Consider the following 22910-nt stretch of genomic DNA (forward strand, 5'->3'; position numbering starts at 1 on the left):
AAATGTTGCAAAAAGGAAAATACAATCTGTGAGCTCATACTTTTGAACCCACACTCTGTTTTCAACAGAACTAGAGGATGTGCCCTGGTTCCCCCGGAAGATCTCTGAGTTAGACAGATGCTCTCACAGAGTTCTCATGTACGGTTCCGAGCTGGATGCCGACCACCCAGTAAGTGTCCAGTCAAATCCATTCCATACATGCTGGCCCAGCTCCGTGCGTGTGCCAGGCAGCGTACCATATTGTGTGCCTCATTGTAGAGCAATTTATTATTTATTCCCCATCACACAGAGCAGGCTTTCCAATGATGAAGCTTTCCTATACATGTGCATTGGCTGGAAGTAGGTTAGAAGGATGGCATTTCCATGTAGCATTTGTTCTTAAAAGGGTTGGATAGAGGAGATTCTAAACCCCGGAGAATATTTCTGTAGCATTAGACAGCGTGAAATATACTTGCAGATGGTGACCCTTGGAAAAACGATGAACTGAAATTGATCACCCCTTTGAGAAATGAGGGAGGACTAGGCATTATGGGGCTCAGTGAGAGAATAAAATTCCCCTTGCTATTTTCCTTGACTGGAGGTAGTTAGGAGTAGAGTAATGTGGTGGACTTCAGTCTCAATGGAAAGGCAGAGAGTTTTAGAATAAGGTCGTGATGGAAAACACATCTCTTCCCACATCTACCCTGAATCTATTGACCACGATCTCTCTTCTCTTCCAATAAAAACGACCACCTTTAAAGAAATATGATACGTAGGGAAGCATTTCGCATTATTTCCTCCCTTCCCCTTTACATCAGATTTTATTTAACACAAGAGACTTGGAAGTTTTTTATGGTCAGAATGAAGTACAGTTCAGAGTCTGCGAGAAGTAAGCAATAGAATCATTTGTTACAAGCACTTTTTTTTCCCCCAAGTGCCCCTTTCTACAAATGGGCAGATGAAAGGGTGAAACCCAAGCAGATTGGCCATGCTTATAGAAGGGCTTTGTGGTCTGAGGGTAATGATTTGCAGATAATCATTTTATTTAAAAGGAGGAAATCTAGAAACCTGAAGTGTGACTATTACCTTACACAGTGGTTCTCCAAGTGTGGTCCCAGGCTCAGCTGCCCCAACATTACCCACGAGTTTGTTTCCACAAGCTCACACGGATGTTTGAGAACCACTCCTGTAGAGAAAACCGTGACAACCTCCAAAAGAGGAAAATTTTCAATCGAATTAGTCATTTGGCATAATATACCAATTCAGACCAATTCATAACATACCACTAAAGCAAATGGTCCCATAGACCTAACTCAATGGCATTATTTTCAAGAAGCTGAATTTACTCAAAGACACGGTGTTACAGTTGCCAATCCAAAATTTCAGAATAATTCACAGTAAGTCACATGGAAGGCTTCTGAACACTCTAAGTGCCTTAAAGGGTCATCCACTGCCCCCCAAGCCAGCCCAGTGTTCAGAGGAGTCAGACTTAGCACAGAAGCCTGATTTAAGAGATTAGCAGTAATAGAACTTTCCAGATACCAGCTGTTAACTTGCAGGATGACCTTGGGCAAGTCCCCCTACCTCCACGCCTCAAATTCTTCATGCAAAAAGTGGAAATAAAATCCTTATTGACCTCCAAGGGGCATTTGAAAGGCCTCGTTAATAAAACAACTGGAAAGCATTTTGGCAAGAGTAAATGCCTAATCCCAGGAATGGAAATGCTGTAGTAAATCATTCAGATCAATGTCTGGATAGTAAAGGATTTCTTGCTTAACCTCCTATTTCCAAATGTTCCCCTTAGTCTAGTTCTTAAATTACTCAACCAGGAGAAAGAGGGTTTGCTTTGTTTAGAGGAACAACCATAGGAACCACTGACCTTGTGAAAAAATGGATTCCAATACCCAGTGTAAATTTCCCTGTGTTTATTTCTGATCCATTACTCCTAATTGTACCCACCTTATGATACCTTCTCTTATTTTCTGTGTAGTCAGTTGAAATAATTCCAAGTGCTTAGCAATCTCTAACCTTACTCACCATTTTTTTTTTTTTAAACCCCATGTACTTCTTTTATAAGCACACCAAATGTTCATGATGCAAAATCTGGTATTGGTAAGTGGGTGTTTTTTGAAAGTTATTATTTGGTGAGCATGGAGAAAGAGGGCTAAGGACTTTTGGTGCCTGGGACTACTCCCCGTTCTGAGCTAGGGATTACTGTGTCAGGCTGGTGTCCTTGTACTTAGATGGCTCAGAAGGAACCGGAATGGGAGAGGCAGGGTGCTGAGGCTTGCTGGAAGGGGTTAACCATCTATCTAGGTCAGCGTCTGTCTGACTTTGCCAGACAAACCACCAGGAAGATCTTTTCAAAGTGCGGAGTGGGGTTCTGTATGCCTAGTGAGCTCCCAGTTGAGGCTGGCTCTGGAGGTCGGCTAGCCCTTGAGCAGCGAGGATCTAGAGTGGGATGGTCTCTCAAAGTGCGGTTCAAGGCCCAGCCACAAAGTGCTTGTTAAAAATGCAGGTCTTTGGGCTCATCGGAAGCCCCCTGAATCAGAACTTTCAGGATGGACCCTGGAATCTGCATTTAAAAGGACTGGTGAGCCAGATTCTGGTGAGCCCTAGTGTTTGAGAACAAATGTTCTGGCTCAGTGATGCTCGACCTTAACTTTCCATTCAAATAATCTGTGGGGAATTAAAAAAAAAATACTGAGGCCAGGGTCTCACCTCTGAGTGCTTAGATAGTAACCTCTGGGAAACCTCTGTCTAGTTTTGGAGTATTCTTTAAAACTCCCTGGAGGATTCTAATATTTCAGCAGGGCCGAACTGTTTGGGATAGCTACTTGAGTGCCACTGCACACTTGGCTGAGTGTTTTAGGGTGCTGGGGGGCTCTTCAGTTCCTCTGGATTTAAATTGGAGGAAGCATGAGTGTGCTGCAGATGCTCTGTGGGGATTAGCCTTGCCAGATTTAGGGAAAAAAAAATATATATGTATATATATATATACATATACATATATATATATATTTTGCCCAGTTAATGCGAATCTTAGGTAAACAAGGAATCATTTCTTAGTGTAAGTACGCCCCCCCATTGCTTGGGGGTCCTCTCTGTTATCTGGTAACCTTATCCCGGCCTTCAGTCCAGAATCCATGGCCAAGGAATGCTATCTCTGTGATCACTGGTGTAGCCAGCGTTCCTGTTTTATTTTGCTAGTCCACAGTTCAATCCTGGCAGCTCTGGCTCGCCAACGACATTTGCATAATCACAGCCATACTAGGCTAATGAGGCATGATGAGTAAATCACTCTCTCGCATGCCTGGAAAAGGTGCAGGTGTTTGCCAAGGAGAGGCAGTCGAGAATCTTCAGGAAGCCCAGGCGGTAACTATTCTTGCAGGATGGTGTCTGGTTTGGCGGGAGCTGGGGAACAGGTGCTGTGTTTTCACATGACTCTTTGCCTTTCGTCATGGCCTGCTTTCCTTCTGAGTCGTACAGGTGCTTGGAACTCTTCTGTTTTGCCGTCCTCGGCTGTTTGGTACTCCTAGGAACTTGAAACTTGTACTTTCTCCTCTAGAGCAGAACTTTTTTTTAGGTCACAGACCCATCTGTGAATGCGGTAGCTTGGTCACAACATTTTGTGTAGACAGAATTTAAGGCCTCGTAAGCCTGCATGTGAACACCAGTTTGAAAACTACCAACTCATAGCAGAAGAAAGTGCTAGCTTCTCTGGTCGGCATACCTCATTTCTGCAGGGTGTCTGGGTGATCTCGGGCTGCTCTCTCTGTGTCCCGCTAACAGTGATGCTCTTACAAGAGAAAGACCTTTGACTGTGGAAGTTCTTTACCTCAGCCCAGCAGACAGTCCTTAAGGCCAGTTCTCCGCTAACCATACAAGAGAACAGGGTGATTTTCTCTGTGTTTGAGGTTCCTCTTGAACCTCAAAGACTTTGCAGAAGCAGGCAAGCCAGAGCAGAGGTAACCTGGGCCTTCATGGGCCTGTCTCCGCTCTCCTCACAGAGCCCATGACCCCAGAGACCCGTCTCACCTGGCCTCCATTCTCAGAGTGGCCGCTGCTTCCTGGTTACCTTTGAGGTAGCCGGGTTGCAGACGTGTAAGACGTTACATGGAAACAATTCCTTCTGGGTTTCCAGCAGTTTGAAGAAACCAGCCCAGAAAGAATGGATTGAAGGTACCTGAAAGAAAGGAAAGTGGAAGGTCTGTTGACAAGAGGAGAGATTCTTGAAAATCTGGAAAAAATTTTTTGAAATTCTGGAAAATTCCTCTCGGAAGTAATTGTACTTGACAAAACAATGACAGACAGGATGTTTAACTTCCCAAGTGCATGATGATGGACAGAAGTTTTGAAGTTCCTAAAAACTAAACAGGATTGAGGGGGCCTCAAAGTGGAATGGAGCTCACTTGCTCTCCTATGCATGAATCCCTTATAACCGATTTTGCATTATGTGGCTCTACTCATAAAAAACAGCAAAACCTCTTTAATCTATGCTAATTTGAGGGATTCAGTGATTATTCTGAATGATAGAATTTTTAACAAATGTGCATTTATTGGCTGTGTACCCAAAGCAATTACATTTAGGTTAACTTACTGAATAACCATGTTAAAGGGACCTGTTTTAATGAACAGGATAAGATTAGCTTGTGATTAACATCAATTACACATAAATGATACTTGAGAACCAAAGATACCATTCACTGTAGCCTGAATTCCCATGCATCCCAAATTAGTGCAGCCCAAATGGAACGAGGTCTTACTGTAAGCCCGGTTCGCCTCTGCCTATGCCATCAAGATGGTCATCCAAGGATAAAATTCACATTTGACTCCGACACTCAATAAACACCATGGCGATTTTCTTTCAGGACTACTGCGGTCGATTTTTCGGCACTTTGTTAAATAACTTAATCTCTTCTCTGTTTAAGGGATTTAAGGACAATGTCTATCGACAGAGAAGAAAGTATTTTGTGGATGTGGCCATAGGTTATAAACAGTAAGTACCTGTGTAACTCTTCTCTGCGACTTGCGGCTGGCCAATTAGGGGAAGCCCGTGCCGTGTGAGACAGCCCAGCCTTGTCTTCACTGTAACGTTTGCAGAAGGCAGACGCGAACCATTTTAAACCCTCCCCAACTTGGTGGGGTTTAAAGGCCAACACTGATTTTTCACTTGCGGGTGTAATTGTAGCAGAATGAGACCAGCAGGCCACATGCCAGGCGCTCCATTTTCACCATTGTGTTTGCTGCTCTACCAAGGCATGGGGCCATTTTTGTATATACCCTGCAGGGTCTGGAAAATGCATTTGAATTGTACTTGCGATCTGACTTGTCAGTAACCCCTTCAATGTCCAGCTTGCCCGGGGAAAGTAGGAGGGTACTCAGAAATGGTACGGGGGTTCACGGAAGCAGGCTTAAGAGAAAAGAAATGTGTGTGTTTTACATGGAAAGGGAAGTCCCCTGTAAGCTGGAGGGTGTATGGGAGAGTTTCATGCCGAATCCCAGATCCCTGGTGGGATGAAGTCAGAGAACCTCCGGACTGGGATTAGGACGGTGCCTGGTGCATGCCGTGCAACAGGATGTTTGAGACCGGCCATAATGTCATGTGTCGATGCAGGAATGGGTCGTAGGCCTCTGTTTATTCTGTTCACATTAAGAAAACATGTAGACCATCATGGTGCTGCCTTTCCTTTGTCTGGTATGTGATCAGCAACATGAACCTTGTTTTCAGAGCAAAATGTAAATCTATACCCCATAGGAAATGTTCTTTCTTATTTTAGTTGTGACCAGGTGAGAAGCTGGACTGTCCTGTGGGGCAGGCTTGTCCTTGGTGAGAGTTTCACACATCTCGTGTGTTTTAGAAAGCATGTCCGCCTCTGCTTTTTTCTCTTCCTCTTTTTTTTTTTTTTTTAAGGGAGTATAGCACACAAAAGCTTAATGCCAAGTCAAAGGATCCCACATCACACCTCTGATTGCATCCGCTGTTTGCTCATTTCTAAGTTCCTTTCACGCTTTGGGTTCTCTTTCTTTCCTCCTCCCAAGCCTCAGGTGTCCTTTGTTCTTTCTCTCCTGTATTTATGATCCTAAACACCAGGACCACTTGCCATGTGCTTTTCCCACAGGTTGTCTACTCCATTTTTGTCTTTTTCTGTTCCAGGCAGCTTCTTGATTGCCTTTAGCCTCCTGTGGCTTTCTACCCCCTCATAATGTCCGTGTGCCTGAGGCTTATCCCGGCCCAAGCCCCCTTCCCTCCCTCAGCACCATCACTCAGGAGACCCTTCTCTCATTGTTTCCCAGTCAGATTACCAAGAAAGGATCCTTACGGGCTGGGCTCACTGTTTCACATCAGGGTCTGATCATTGATTGTGAGCCTTCAGCTTGGCTCCCCTTGGTTCGCAGATTGTCCCCGGGGAATCAGGTCATAACACGGGTCCTTGGAAGGGGTGTAGGCAGGACTGGTGTTTGGGGCATCACCTGCCCATGACATGATAAAAGCTCAGTGCTTGGCAGAGCTTTTTTCTTTAGGTAGAACAGATGGATAAATATGTATTTTATGCATAGATGGTACATGTATGATACCTATGTGAAAAATCTATGTGTGTAGGTATGTGTGTCTTTTTTTTTTTTACGATTTTATTTATTTATTTGACACAGAGAGAGAGAGAGATCACAAGTAGGCAGAGAGGCAGGCAGAGAGAGAGGGGGAAGCAGACTCCTGCTGATCAGAGAGCCTGATGTGGGGCTTGATCCCAGGACCCTGAGATCATGAGCTGAGCTGAAGGCAGAGTTTTAACTCACTGAGCCACCCAGGCACCCCTAGGTATGTGTGTCTTTAAAGAATTTTGTTAGCATGGTAATCAAGGAACTATCTCAAAGGTTACTTATTTCTTCCTGAGAGAAAGAGCGAGCCCAGAAGCAGGACAAGGCAAGCTGATATGGTGGTGACACTAATTGAATTGGTATATCTGAGTCAAGCGCTCTCAAGGGGCATTGAACATAGGGAGTCTTTTGGTTCTAAAGAAAACATCCTGATAAGGGCAGAAGAGGAAAAGAGCATATAATGAAAATGATGGAGGGTAAAGTTCTCAAAGCATTAACAGGAGTATGCATTTGCCACCTTCCCTTAGCTAAAGAGGAAAACCGGGGTGCAGTGTCTGTGGAAAGCAAAAGAATAAATTCGTGGATGGAAATGGAGATTTTTTTTCTTGCAAAAAGCTTTATTGTTTCTATTAGGTCCACTACTCAGGAGAAGGTTCCAGAGTGGTTAAAATGTTGCCTCACGGCTGCAGGGAGAGGCTCAGGCAGGAGTCCTGTGACCAGGGGGAGGCCAGAGGGGCCTCTCAAAGGGTGAGCCTTTGGAAGACACACCCACCCAGCCCAGCCTGGGGGCCGCCAGCCTGCGGAGTTAGCCAGGTGGTTGCCATCTCCTTGCTGAGTTTCACCTGCTCATATAGGAAGTGGTTCCCCAGCAATCACAGAGCTGCAGGTCTGCGTGGGCAAAACCTGAGCAGGCAGATCCAGAAGGGCCTGCTTCAGGGCTCCGGAACCCCAGAAGCTTCCATGGGATGACTTCCGTGCGTCCTGGAGGAGGGCCTGGCTGCTGCATTTTTACCTCTACAAGAGGTACTGGGCACCCTCGTGCTTCTTCTCAGCCAATTTGAGGAGGAGGTGGCTCACACCTTCCAGAGCCACACCAGCATGGTAGAAATAGAAGCCCTGAGAGAGGTATGTGTGGGAGGCCTGCAGGTGCATGCTGACCAGGCCTTCAATGGTGGCCTCCACCTCGAGGGAATAATTCTGACCAATCTGGGAGCTCATGGTTGGTGGCCAGTAATGAAGCTAAGCTCAAAAGATGGTGTTGGTTGGTTCCAGAGGCTGAGGGTGCTGAGAAGATGGCTCTGAACATTGTGACTGGAAAAGAGGTTGGAGGGTCATGGGAGGCTGGAATGGGCACCCCTGGGTCTGTTCCATTCAAACACTGTTGGAGAGGAGACAGACCCACAGGATCCTCACCTGGAAAAGTGGAGATTTTATTTTATTAATTAATTTATTTATAGATTTAAATATTTTATTTATTTATTTGACAGAGAGATCACAAGTAGGCAGAGAGGCAGGCAGAGAGAGAGGGGGAAGTAGGCTCCCTGCTGAGTGCAGAGACCAAGGCAGGGCTCGATCCCAGGACCCTGAGATCATAACCTGAGCCAAGGGCAGAGGTTTAGCCCACCCAGGCGCCCCTATTTATTTTTTAAAAAATGTTATCTATTTATTTGAGAGAAAGAGTGAGCACGTGAGAGAGCACGTGCGTGCTGGGGGGGCGGGGACGAGGAGAGGGAGAAGCAGACTCTCTGTGGAGCAGGAGCCTGACATGGGGCTTGATCCTGGAACTTTGGGGTCAAGTCCTGAGCTGAAGGCAGATGCATAACTGACTGAGCCACCCAGGTGCCCCAGATGGTGGAGATTTTATACACAGAAGGCACTGGAGGGGCTGGAGTGTTCCAGGATCGGTCCCAGTTTACAGAGCTGTGGAGTGCTTTGGTTCAAAGGCTCTGACTCAGTAACTGGATGTTCAAGAGGCTGAGGCAGGCAGGAAAACTGTCAATTCATCATTTACAGGGAGAAACCACTCTCATGGGATTTACAAAAATTCCCTATTGTCATGACCCTGGAGAGGCTAAACATTAACCCGATGGCGATTTGGTGGCTGTAGAGTGAAAGAAGAGGGTGTTTCCCAAAGAGAGTCTGGAATCCAGTGTGATCAACCTCACTGGGCCTGTTTCTTCATCCAGAAAGAGCATCTCAGCACACATACGGTCCGTCTCTTGGGGCTGTAGCAGGGATGGCCCAAGAGAAGACATGTGCTGTGCCCAGTGCAGGGCCTGGCAGGCAATTTGTGATCGTGTCACTCCGTATCATTACATCTTCCCCTGCCCCTTTTCCACAGGCTGTCTTCAGTTTCCAGCTGACCTATTATCGAACTCTTTAGCTATGTTAATACCATGGTTTAGCTGCCACTTTAACAAATGTCCCTTGAAGTCATCCTTGGATGAAATGAAAACTTCTTCGGTTCCCCATTTAAAGACTGTTGCCCATACCGAAGCTTTTGTGGCAGACCAACATCCTTCTTTACGGAAATATTTCATAGAAAGCAATCACGTATCCCGTGTGTGTGTGTGTGTGTGTGTGTGTGTGTGTGTGTGTGTGTGTGAAGCTGCCAAAATACAGATAACAGATTGTCAGTTGCCTTGGTGTTTCTTGTAAGTTGACAGAGGGAGGAAGGTACCTAGCTGGGGTGGCTACCTTGGGAAAGCACAAACCTAGGGACTATGGAAAGTAGAGAGAAAAGAGTCGTTCCTTATTGTCTTCTATGCCATTGCTGCAGTGGCTTCTCTCCGAATAAGTTTGAGAATGGTTAAGGGCTAGCTATCCATGTATGCGTGCACATGTGTGGGCTCACACAAGCACACGGAGAGCTGGAGGTCAAGCTTGTGTTAAGGGCTGGTGGGTGCGGGGCACAGGTATTAGCAAATCCCAAGTGGGCCTGTCCCTGTCATCTCCAGTGTGCCATGAAGTAAGTTAGGTGCTCTTTTCGTTCACAGAGAATAAAGATGCAATTTCTGATCAAAATAGGCATTTTTCTAGTGCCGATGGCTTTCTGAGGGAGCAAAGGGAAAGGATGTACACAATAATTACTTAAAATAAGCTCATTAGACTGGCTTCTGGCGGCATGCTGCACTCAGATTTTCCAAACCCATGCTTGGAACCCCAGGTCGGAGAAGAAGACTATTGGAAATTGAGGCGGTCCTGAAAAATTTGGCATGTGAGGTCCCAGCGCACACAATTTGGTGCTAAAACGAGGGATCATTCTGACACGTGGAGAACAATTCAGCTTCCTGCTAATAATTTGTTAAGGCTTTCTGGACCCCGAGCAGGTCAAAAAATGGTTGGAAGGAGAGACGAAGCTGGAGTCCAGATGTTTGGGGTTGTTCTAGAGATGGGCAGGCTGCGGTCTGAGGTGTCTGAAGGTAAGGACAGAGGGGAAGGAATGGAAGACTGATAGATATTGAGACCATGGCCAAGAGGCCCTCCGGGGGATTCGTGTTGAATACTGTATTTTTCTATGATAGTCTTGAGAGGAGAAGGCAGGGGGGAAGAATCAACACAAGCCGAGAAAATGAAAAAATTCCAGTCTCTGATGAAAAAACAGCAGGCTGGAGGTCTGTCTTACCGTGACCCTGAAGGAGGAGGGCGCGGGGGAGGCGGCCGCACGCTGAGAGCTGTCGATAGGGGGCACTCAGGCGCGGCTCTGATTGACAGCGCGGCTGAGAAACAGGATTGATTACCCAGGGGCCCTGCGATGCCCGCAGACGCGTCTGGCCACGTGTGGGGGAGGCCTGATTGCCTCAATAATGGCAGAGGAAACCTTCCTTAGTGCAAATACGTTCTCCATAGAAGACCCCCGAATGCCTGCCCTGGCTTGAGAGGGCACTGATTCTGAACTCGCAGGGAAGAGGGTGTGTATCCCACCCTGTCTGCCCAGACCCAAATAACAGAAATTCTTAGAGAAGCAGAGAAAGAAGTAGCCTGTGATTAGGCGATGTGGAGCGCACGTACAGACAGTTCAGAGACTACGCAAGGGTGTGGGGGGCAGATGGGGGGTGGAGGAACAGAAAATGATGACGGGGAGGGGGTGGCTGTTAGGTTTGTCTGCAACCACCCAGCTTTCTGTCATTGGCACCTTCATATTTTAACCTTGGCATTTGCTTTGCTGCATTTCTGTAGGGTTCACAATTGCTATATTATTGGAGAAGAATCAGTAATACATTTTTTTTTCAATTGGCTAGAAATAAACACATTTTTCTTTGAGGGCTATTATAATGATTATTCCTCAACAATACGCATACATATTTAATTATATTTTTGGTGAAGGTGGTGGTAGTTATTTCAATCCATCTTACTCTCTTGGAAAGAGGCCCTGAGCTCTGACTTTAATTATGCCACTCTTGTTTGCTTCAATTGATTTTGAATATTATTGTGATTGTGTTTTGCTATGAATGTACTTTCTTCTGACTGAAATTGAGGTGGTACAGGAACCTCATGTCCTTCTCATGGGGCTGCTTCCTCTGATTTATTAGTTATTTTAGTCCATGGAATCTGAAATGTAAATAGGTCAATGTGATGTCAATGAATAAGTTAAACAAGGGAGTTTCAAAAGACCAGAATTTGCTTGAAGTTGGAAAATTCCCCAACTTGCTAAGGAAACTCCTCTGACTTCAGATTCAGGAGGAACCACTTGAATCCGTCTCTCGGCCTCAGTTTTCTCTTCTGTGGAATGGGGATAATAGTATAGCTCCTCTGCCTTTCCCCTGGGAGTATTTGGAGGAGTAAATGAAATCAATAGAGCATTGCTACACGGTATAATTTATCCTTCTCTCTCTCAAAATATAGTCAAAGAATCTAGACCAAAAGCCTGGGGTTTACTCAGCCCCTGGCCCACTTGAAGTTCTTGGTTGCTTTATCCAGTTTTTCTTTCAATGTGAGAGGCAGGGCGTGGTGTGTTTAAGAGGACAGAAGTTGGACTGGATTGCCTGGGATGAATTCCAACCTTAAACACTTGCCAGCTGAATGACTCCTGCAAATGATTTGCCTTCTGTGCCTCCGTTTCCGTATCTGTACAATGGGAATAACTCTACTACTGCTTTATAGGATTGTTATAAGAATTAAGTGAGCTAACATAATAACAACACTTAGAACACTGCCTAGGAAATGCTATGTAAGTATTTGCTAATATTATTATAATTATTCTGACTTCAGCTGTCTCTCCTTTTTGTCTACCCTCATGCTCCACATCTTTTTTTTTTTTTTTTTAAGATTTTATTTATTTATTTTGGAGAGAGCACATGTGTGCGTGTGAGCTGGGGGAGGGGCAGAGGGAAAGACTCTCAAGCAGAATCCTACTGAGCGTGGAGCCCAATGTGGGGCTCCATCTTACAACCCTGAGATCATGGCCTGAACCAAAATCAAGATTTGAATATGTATCTGACTGAACCACCCAGGCGCTCTTCCAGATCTTTTTATTAACTTTTGGTTAATATCCTTCTCCACTCCCCTTCACCAAGACTCTTTAAGTCCTAAAATTGTCTGATTTTTACACTGTTTTAGGTAATTATCTTTGTGTTATAAATTATTCCAAAATTGAGCAGCTTAGAACAACAAGCATTTCTTATCTCACAAAGTTTTTTTTTTTTTTAAAGATTTTATTTATTTATTTGAGAGAGCAAATGGGGGGGAGAGAGAGAGAGAGAGAGAGTGAGAGAGAGAGAGCATGAGAGGGGGAAGGGTCAGAGGGAGAAGGAGACCCCCTGCTGAGCCAGGAGCCCGATGTGGGACTCAGTCCTGGGGCTCCAGGATCATGACCTGAGCTGAAGACAGTTGTCCAACCAACTGAGCCACCCAGGTGCCCAACTCTCACAAAACTTCTGAGGGTCAGGAGTTAGGGAATGGCTTAGCTGTTTGGTCTTGGGCCAGGGTCTCTCATGAGGCTGGAGTCAACAGGTTGATGAGAGAAGGCTAGGGCTGGAAGAATTGTTTCCAATATGGTCATGTACATGGCTATTGGCAGGAGGCCAAATTTTCTTACAAAATGGGCCCCTCCAATAAGGCTGCCAGGTGTCCTTAAGATATGGCAACTGGCTTCCCCCAGATCAAGTGGTCCCAAAGAAAGCAAGGTAGAACCTAGCCTGCCTTTTATAACCTAGCTTCAGAAGTGGCATACCATCCCTCCTGATAGACTCTATTGGTTTCATAGCCAACCCTGCTATACTGTGGGAAGGTACTACACGTGGGGATGAAAGCCAGGAGGCAGGCTTTCCTGGGGACCGTCTTGGAGGTTGGCTACGTTATACATTTAAGTTGTGTTCAATTTTTCTTCAAAACCCTCTCTATCAGCTCTACCACAATGGGCGCTAAGGTGTTGTCTGTAGAAGTAATCCTTATGGAAGCAGAGGTGTGGCAGAACATGTGGCAGAATGTATAGACTTTGGAGCTAGATAGCATTGGGTTTGAATTCCTGCTCTGTAGCCATGAGCATTGACCCAGCGTCTCTGAGTCTCAGTGCTCTTTTTTTTTTTTTAAGTTAAGGTTTATTTATTTATTTTAGACGGAGAGAGAGAGAGAGAGCATGGGTAGGGAGGGCAGAGGGACAGAGGGAGAAGGAGAGAAAATCTCAAGCAGACTCCTTCCTAATGCAGGGTTCAATCTCATGATCCTGAGATCATGACCTAAACTGAAACCAAGAGTCAGACCCTCAACCAAGTGAGCCACCTAGGAGCTGCTGAGTCTCAGTGCCCTTACCTTAAAATGGGCACAGTATGTTTCTACCATGTGTGGTTGGGAAGACTAGTAGTGATTATAGGGCCCAGATGCTGGCTGGTGCAAGCTGGGGTTGAATCTATGATAGATATGATTCTAATTATCATGTGTTAAGTAGCTAATGGTTCCTCAATTCCGTATAATCATTTGTTGAGCTCATGTAAAATGAATAAAGGACCTTAAGGAGTGAATGAATTATGAAATTTCAGGCTCCATGGTGGGCTGGTTAAAGGAGCTTTTCAAAAACATATGTGTGTGTGTACACGTGTGCATGTGTGTGTGTACACTTTTCAGTTTCCTGTAACTCATGCATACAGCTTGCTTCTCAGTTAACAAAGCGGCTCTCTCCACGGCCTTCCCAGGCCAGGAAGTCTCAGCGAGGGTTAGAGGGTGTGGGTTGCCGCTGGACTGTGTTGGATCAGTCCCTGAAGGGCTGAGGGTGGTAGAAATAGTCATGGTAGGGACCTCTCAGCTGGCATATTTGGGTAGTTTTAGCCTCCTTTGGTTAAATGCCTGCCCTGTGCTGTGCAGTGTGTTCAACACTTTGCTCATGTTCGCTCATTTAAGCTCACAAAGAGCCTTTGGGATAAGTGCCGTTCTTGGACTCATTTTGAAAACAAGGAAACTGCGCTGCAGAGACATTAGGAAACTTACTGAAGGCGACAGAGCTGACCACGTTACCTGCATGAACACCAGCGGTGGATGCTTTAATGTCTCTGAAATGGAGCAGTCGAAGAGGGGAACGAAAGCTAATACTATCGGCCTCGGTTCATTTCCCAAATGACCAGAATAGTTTCTGGGTAAGGGCACTTCCGGGGCTGTTCTGTGCTTCTCTTGAAGACTCTCTCTCTCTCTTTGCCCAAGAAGCCACGTCTGGTCTTTTGTCTTTTGTGGCCCTTCCTTTTGACATAGACAGTATTGTACACTGGTTGAAAAGAGCAGTCACAGAACGGACACTTGGCATTTTAAAAAGTCATTCCCTTCACAGAATCTCCGCATATTTGAAATGCACGGTTCTTGTCTGTATTTAGTTCACTCCAGGCTTTAGGGAGCCAGGACTTAACTCAGCAGGGTTCGAGTCTCTGGCACTTCCCCGGCGGGCGGGGGGGGGGGGTGGTCTTGGTGGGGCAGAGCCATGCCCCAGCCTGCTTAGCCATTCTGCCTGACTCTGCTTGGTCCTGCCCGCTTCTTGTCCTGCCTGTCAGGGCCTGACCCCCGTGGGATAAATGATGGATGGAAATAAACACAGCTGGGCTGACGCTTGAGAAACCACTGCCAGGGATTTGTCCCTCTCTGGCTTTTTCTAGTCACTAACTGACTATTCATTTCTTGATTTTTTGATTTAACAGACTCGCACCCTTTTGTGATTCATTTGCTCTGAGCATAAGTACACAGTTAAACAGAGACCCTAAAACAAAACAGTCCCGAATGCGGACTGGCATATTTGAAAAGTGCAATTGCCAACCCAGCAGGCTCATTCAATTTGGGGGAGCTTGTGAATATTCTACTCCGTTCCATCAGAGAGAGAGAGAGAGAGAGAGAGAGAGAGAGAGGGAGAGAGAAGCCTCTCATTCTGCACAGAAGCCTCTCATTCTCCTTTCCCTATCAAAGCAGAGGAAAGCCTTTTTTTGCTACCCTCGTCTCCCCCGACCCACAGCCCCAGATGCTCCATGTCCACAGGAAGCTCTCTGGGACAGAAGTGCCACACACTCTAAGACACTGAATAGACACATCATAGGGAATGGATTTGCCTTCCACGCCAGCAGGAAGTCTTGTTTACAAGACTTGTGCTACAGGACTCTGCGGGAGTCACTCTAGTTTTGCAAAGAAGAGGAAGGAGGTAGATGATCGGCGGCAAACAAAGGTAGGCTCCAGACAGTGAGTAGGACTGATCCTGGGTAGCGGATGCTGCCTGTGCCCGCCCATCCGTGGGCACCGCGCGGGGGCCTTCCCGACTCCCAGGTTCTTGTGACCAGTTAGCTTTCGTTTGAGCTGCAGGATTCCTGACACCGAGTCTTTCCTAGGAGGCATGTGCAATTATTGCAACTTGCAGAACTGTAACTGGGGTGGCTCCACCTCTCCACCTTCCGAGAAATTTCCGTTGACCTTCGTATTTCTCATTTCATGCGAGAAGAGGCATGATTTATGGATCCTGCTTGGTTTCAGAAGCGAAAAGTGAAAAGAAATACATTACTAACAGGAGTTGTGAGTGCCACATTACCTATTTTTAGGTAGGCGAATCTTAATTGGAAACATCACAAACAGAAGGTGCAGGAAGGATGAAAGGGACAAGTCACGCTTTCTTCCCAGGGAAGAAAACTTCACTGGAAGGTTGCAAGTTTTTGTCTTTAATTCTATTTTTCTCATCGGTTTCATTGGCAGATGGGCACCTTGATGAATTGTGGGCTCTTGTGAGATGGGACCGAGATTTAATATTTTTTTTTTTGCCTCTTCCGCCTTTTTGAGAAGACGCACCTTAGAAGGCAAATATGTTTTCTCCCCGACGGAGCTAATTTTATCCCATTCCATTATCCCCCATTGATTTGCTTTCCCAGGTTTTGAATGAAACTGAGATATATGTGGCTGGGTTTTTGGGACTCCTGCATAAACACCAGTTGTTGATGCTTTAATTTCTCTGAAATGGAGCGGTAAATTGAAAAGTAGAACAAAACCAAATATTTGTTGTGCTGGGGTCATTTCCCAGATGACTGGAATGGTTTCTGAGGAAGGTCACATTAGGGTTTTCAAGAGGGCCTCTTCCATAGAACCTGAGTATCTTTTTCCACTCAAGAGGCCACCCCCTCCCCCGCCACCCCCCTGCCCTTTTTTTCAATCCACATAGCAACTTCCCTTTGACATAGGTGGTATCATCCTCAAGTCAAAAAACGAGAGCAACAGAATTAAATGACCGGGTTTTATAAAAGCTACTCTGTTCTCTACAGAGTTCTCAGCATATTTGAAATGCACAGTTCTTCAAAGTATTTAAAAGATGTCAGGCTTTATGGAAGAATCATTTTCATGCCAAATGTTTCTTTTTACCTGAAGTTCAGCTCAGTGGCTGAAAGGAAGCGAGCCTGAGAATGGAAAGAAAGACAAAAGGGAAAATTGATTTGGAAAAGGTTTCTCTTTTTCATTTTTGGAGCTTGGCGGGTTTTTTAGATGTGCGTGAATGCCTCAGTAGGATGTTGTCTGATTATAACGCGGCTCCAGCAGCTGGGGAAAACATTAGCACAGTATGGCCCTGTGTCACTTCCTGACAAGGACAGGGGTTGCACCAGGTTCTAACGCTGTTCGCGGGGAATGAGGTAGGGCATTTTACTTTAAAAAGATTTCCATGAATGTGAAGGGCTGAAATTACTTTCCGCAAGTTCTGTCTGAGAGGTGAATGGATTCACACAGAAGAGCACTGTTTTGTCATCTCCAGGCCTATTCCCGACCCTGCAGGGAAGGGATGAAATTGCATTCATTCCTGGACGCCTGGAGGAAGGGATCCAGCTAAACTGAGTAGCGTTAGGTTTTAGGCATGGCAGGGGTGGGGGGGGGGGCGGGTTTGCAGATGATGTCACCTGATCTTCTCAGTGTTGTGTGGTTGTCTTATTTCCCTGAGTTTCAAATGGGGAAACGGAGGCCAAACTCAATGCTTCATACACATTAGGTACTCAGTACCTTGCACTGAGGTGTGTTGGTTAAGAGTGGGGGTCTCTAGAGCTTGCCCTCTGTAATCGAGTCCCAGCGGTGCCTCTTACCAGCTGTTTGATCTTAGATTACTATGCGTGAGCCTCAGTTTCCTTCACCATAAAATAGGGAGACTAATAGTTATTTAATCACTCTGTAAGGTGAGCAGTATATGACATTCTCCAGGTGAGGTGCTGTTATATTGTTATTGTTTATATTGCTATTGTTACAGGTAGATGAATGGATGGATGCTATTATTCATTTCCTTAGGGCCATGACCTGTAGGGTAACCACACTCCCTCACCCACCACTTTATATAAGGCATTGTGGGGGTCCAGTAGTTAGCAACATCTGGTCCCTGTTGGCCAGGGAGCAAGATGGGTGGGATTAAATCTGGAGGCCTTGGAGCCCCCAGCCTGGGTCTCTCCATATCCATGCCCTGAGATTGTTGGCCGCTATTGCATTTCAGCTCATTTCTGGATTGCATTTTTTTGAGTTCCCCTTCCTTTTGGGTGTTGAACACGCACGTAGCAATGGATGTGAAACCCATTGCTGTGGCTGTTCATAGTTAATTTCATGATGGTTTTTGTGGAAGAAAATCACTCCTCTAGAATGTGAAGAGGGCTTTCTGCAAGGTGAGAAAATAGTGGGAAGCCCTATCCTGGGGTGCACGGGACAAATAAAAACAAATAATTTCCAGGAGTTAAATTTTCACTCTCCCTGAGGCTCCCAAGGTGTAGTGGTTTATTTTCATTATGTCTTCTGTAAAGGCAGCACCAATATTAACAATGTGAACAAAACAAACTAACGTTTTTGTTTGCTACCATCTGAAAGTTCCTTAGGGCCCAAAGACTCATTTGCGAAAATTCATGTGTGCAAAACTCATTTGCAAAAGCAAATAAAATATGTGATCACAAATGCTCTTTACCTGACTGGCCTAGGGGACTCGCTGAAAATGAGTTTGTGCCTTTACGTCTACCCTGTGGTGTGGCATAGCTGTCTCGGGCTGCCCGATCTCCTTACCAAATGACCCTCAACGAGCCACGTTATTTATGTCAGACAGCTCAACGGTTTGAAATCTGGATATAGCTCAGACGGCTGTTATGTCACTGTACTGATTTGTGAGTTTCCTTTTTGAAAAATTGCATTTGATCATCATGCTCTGTAGCTTTGGAAACATCTTTGCAAGTTCATTCCGTAAGAAGTCCAGCAAAGGAAACATCTTTGTGTTGAGCCAAGTTTGGCTTTTATGTCCCTTTGGGTTTGCATATGCTGCTTTCTTTCCTCATGAAAACTGTGGCTACAAGTATAGGATATGCCTAGGAAGACTAAGTTAAGAAAATTAGAAAAAAAGAAACACTTACATATAAAGTATGTAGTACATGAGGATAATCAGGAGCTACCAGAAAACTTACTAATATCTCAAAGTCTTTGGACTTGCTTCTTCCATAGCAATTAAAATATGAAGCAGGGATGAAGTAAGACAAATGTATATCTGTCTGGCTTTGTGATACACCACTATAATTCTTCTTAACCTTTATTTGTTTATTTTTAAAAGATTTTATTTATTTATTTGATGGAGAGAGGGGTCACAAGTAGGCAGAGAGGCAGGCAGAAAGAGGGGGGAAGCAGGCTCCCTGTGGAGCAGAGAGCCCAATGTGGGGTTTGATCCCAGGACCCTGGGATCATGACCTGAGCTGAAGGCAGAGGCTCAACCCACTGAGCCACTCAGGCACCCCTCTTCTTAACCTTTAAATATGTGGCTTGTTTCAGCTGGATTGATTTACTTATTTGACAAATAATATTTGTTGGACACCTATATATTCCAGACTCTGGTCTGGGTAGCAGGGATATAAAAACGAACGAGCAAACAAAAATCCCCTGCCTTGAAGGAACATACCTGGTAATGGGGGAATAGATTTAGCAGACTAATATTTTGGATCTATTACTCCCTGTGCCCTGCCCCGCCTGGATTATTGACACTGTTTCTTCATAAAGTTATTGACTCTCCTTTATGGTCTGAATTCTGAAGTGTAACTTTATCAAATGCAGGAGACTTACACTTTTCTCATTGACTTTTGGACATCAGTAGAAAAAATGGCATTTGCTTTCTGGTTAAACTTTAATGGAATCCATGGACTCCACTTAGGTTTTGTTTTGTTTATCCTGGCTTGTGTCAACATAGTTTCTAGTCTCAGAGGTGTCAGCCATCTTCCTGCTGAACTCCCACTGACCAGACAGCTCTCTGCTCGAGACACCTGGTTGCAGGTGATACTGTTTCATGAAGGTGGGACCAACTGGCACGGTACTAGGTGGCATTGTGGTCACCAGTTACATGAGGTTACAAGTACTGATGGAAATTTCTGTGTACTAGTATGTCACTTCAGTTGTGAGACGTGGAACAAAGGCTTGGTAACAATCGATAGTAAATTTAGTGAATGATGAATATTTCTTTAAAAAGTATCACATGGTGGGGGGGGCACCTCAGTGTCTCCAATTCGTTAAGCATCTGCCTTCAGCTCAGGTCATGATCTTGGGATCATGGGATGGAGCTCCGCACCTGGCCCTCTGCTCAGTGGGCAGTCTGCTTCTTCCTCTCCCTCTGCCTCTCCCTTCTGCTCATGCTCTCCCTCTCTCAAATAAATAAAATCTTAAAAAAATAACATTGGATTGAAATAAAGACTATTCTTATGATGTTAGAATAATATCTATCTCCTCTTCTATATTCTTATGTTTCCTTGCATGGCAAGGAAAGAGGATGAATTGCAGATAGCTCCCTGAAAATTACGCAGAATTCTGGGTATGTGCATTGGGGAGGCAGCACGTGCATGTGTCATAAGTCAAGAAAGAACAAAGATAGAGACCTCCTGCCTTCACGTTTCCATGCTCTTTCTCCAAAGGCCCTGTCCAGACCCTTAGAGGAGCTGCTAATTGCTAATGAGTTGCAAAGTTGATGGGGTTTTACATTTCATCTCTTCTCATTTCCCTTCTGCAAACCCCCAGGTGGAAGTGTCAATCAAGAGAGAACTGCCTAAGGTAGGGAAGGAAGAAAAGATGAGGCAGAGATGAGAGGGACAGTCTATTCCAGGCAGATAAACAGCTGTTGAATAAGTGAGGCATCTCCTGGCCTGAGGAACATGTAATGAAATCAAATAAAAAATGAGTTCATTCCTAACTGCTTCTATCAGATTCACCCACCCCCTTAACGGATTCTCTGTTTACCTTCTGCTCTGGTTGGGTCTTGCCTCTGAGGAGACCCAACTGTTTAAAAGAACACAGTCCGCCTTGTGCTGCGGCCCATAGTCTTGCCATCTCCATGTAAATACTGTCAACAGCAGCCTGTCACATTGTCCTCCATGGACTATGTGAACTGCTTCCCAGTGCTGGGGTTCTTCTAACCATAATGCAAACAAAGAAACTGCATCTCACCTGTGAAATTCTAGCAGCAAGGCCTCCAGCAGACAGCCAGGATGTGCCACTGTAATCAAATATTTTCCAATCTCCCAAATTAGGGGGAAAAAAAAAAAGGTAGAAGAAAAGTCCAGCCTTGTGGTTGGACCTGCTGGAGGAGAAGATCAAAGAAATCATTAAATAAAACGAAAGGGTTACTGCTTCTTCATGTGGCTAAAGAAAGAACTCCCACAATTTCAGCCTTAGTGGGGTACGTGTCCTTGGATGTCAGGATCCACAACATGTTTATTAAACAACTTGAACAAGCTCGGAACTTAGAACTATAAAGGTACCTTTGCCCCTGCAATGTTTTTCAGGGCAGGTTTTTCAGGATCATCCCCCTGCCTCCAGGAAGAGTAGCGTTCCACTTCACAGGCAGAAAAACGCCTCCCACAGCTTTCAGTATTTCCCAAGAAAGTTCTTCGTCCTCTCTGAGTAACCTACTGCATCAGGGATTTTTCCCATTGTCAAGCCTCGATTTCTGTGGTGACCACTGTCATGCTTTTTCCAGTTCCATCTTCACCGAACGCTGGTTCCCTGTCGAGTTTCTAAAGCCTTAGTTTACCATTCTTTGGCACGAGGGCTGAGTCTGCAGTGAGTAGAAGCTACTGAAAGTCGCATCTGTTTCCCTCCAGTGATTTAGGGATCTGTGAATAATAATTTTGGTGGTTATTGAGAATTCTGGAATCCCAACTAATTCCATATAAATGGAGGAGACTCCCTAAAGATCTAATTATAATATTTACATGTCATTAGTCTGTTGAGAAGTCTCATGTTGTTGGGGTTTATTCCAACGGCAAAATGGTTTTATTTTTCCCACTCGCTGCTTTCAACTGTATTGTGTTGAATTCTACTTTCCTGCTGGGAAGCAAGTTCCTTAGCAACATCTAATTTGCTGTCATTTTCAATTATTAGTGTAGTCTCATTTGGGTATTTAAGGCCTCGTCCCATTCATTTAAAAAAAAGATTAATCTCAAATTTGATGCAAAGTGTATCCTCCGGCCCCGCCCTCTGTTATTTGGAGGGAATGCGTCTGTGTGCAAGATGTGTGTGTGTGTGCTGGTTCTGAGACCTCCTCCCTTCTCTCTTCCATGACCTCGCTTCCCTGGAGTTGGAAGCTGAGAGGAGGGAGGCGGCTGAGAGCTTTTTACAGGGTTGTTAGAATATCGGTGATGGGCAGACTGCAGGCCACACTCACGCTGGCTTAGACAGATTCTCTCTGATGGGCTGGTCTCTGTGGAAAGAGTCTCTGCAGAGTGTTTTTTATAGCTTCTTAGGCCAGCACCCTTCCCTCTGTCTCTCTACAGACATGTACCGTGCATCCCTGTGGCCTTGGCAGTGGTCATGCCACTGACCCTTTCTCTAGGTTGTGCACACTATAGAGCTTGGGAACCCCTCACAGAGCCGGAGTGATGGAAGTGATGGGAGCCCCTTCTGTCTCCTGAGAGCTGAGCAGAACAGCTCCCTTTTCCTCCCAGGCACATCATATTGGATTCCACAGAAATCTCTAGAGATTACAAGGCATCTGACTTCATATTCATGTGAACCTCAAATGTCAGAGGACACCTGTCCGACTTCCTCTTCTATATTCTTAGCTTCCTGATACCCTCATGTCTTTCTCCTGCTTTAGTCTGGTGGCCATAGCAGGAGGGTCCGGGGTCCTGCTGCTCAGCTGTGGTCCAGGTTGGAAATGTGATGTCAGGCCCCACTTCTCCTGGGCAGTCCTCCTAAATGATTGTCATGGTGCAGTCTATTCTCCTCACTGTGGGGAGGGGAAAGAACCTGCCCTCTCCCTTAAACACTGGCCTTCCCTGAAATCCTGTGCCTCTCTTATTTTGTTAGACTAGTGGAGGTGTTTGTGGGTGGGTAGGAAGGGTGGTTGGACAGAATTTATTTTTTAAGATATTTTATCTTGAAGTAATCTCTACACCTAGGGTGGGGCTTGACTTTACAACCCTGAGAACAAGAGCCACATATTCTAGCCAGGTACCCCTGAGAGAACTTATGTAGTGGTAGGGCCATTCCTGCAGTCTCCTTTTTTCTTTTCTTTCTTTTTTTTTTTTTTTAAATTTTTAAGGTTTATTTATTTGAGAGAGAGAGAGAGAGCATGTACATGAGCAGGGGGAAAGGCAGAGGGACATGGAGAGAGAGAATCCTCAAGCAGACTCCCCACTGAGTGTGGAGACTGAGACAGGGCTTGATCTCACTGGCCTAAGCTGAAATCAAGAGTTGGCTGCTTAACCAACTGAGCCACCCAGGAGTCGCTCTGCTGACTCTTTTAAAAAAAATTTTATTTATTTATTTGACACAGAGAGAGAGAGAGAGAGAGAGAGATCACAAGTAGGCAGAGCAGCAGGCAGAGAGAGAGGGGGAAGCAAGGCTCCCTGCTGAGCAGAGAGCCCGATGTGGGACTCGATCCCAGGACCCTGAGATCATGA

At 45.4% G+C, this 22910-nt stretch overlaps 1 protein-coding gene across 2 annotated transcripts in view; it reads left to right on the plus strand.

Annotated features, from left to right (window-relative positions):
- TPH2 (tryptophan hydroxylase 2) overlaps positions 1–22910 on the plus strand; it is a 97151-nt gene that overhangs the window by 5637 nt on the left and 68604 nt on the right. For both annotated transcript variants that reach the window (XM_059186344.1, XM_059186343.1), the window contains exons 4-5: positions 69–169; positions 4911–4978. In XM_059186344.1, the coding sequence (XP_059042327.1) occupies positions 69–169; positions 4911–4978 (169 nt within the window). The remainder of the gene's footprint in view (positions 1–68; positions 170–4910; positions 4979–22910) is intronic.

The sequence above is a fragment of the Mustela lutreola genome, chromosome 8 (genome assembly GCF_030435805.1).
Source record: "Mustela lutreola isolate mMusLut2 chromosome 8, mMusLut2.pri, whole genome shotgun sequence".
NCBI classification, from domain to species: Eukaryota; Metazoa; Chordata; class Mammalia; order Carnivora; family Mustelidae; genus Mustela; species Mustela lutreola.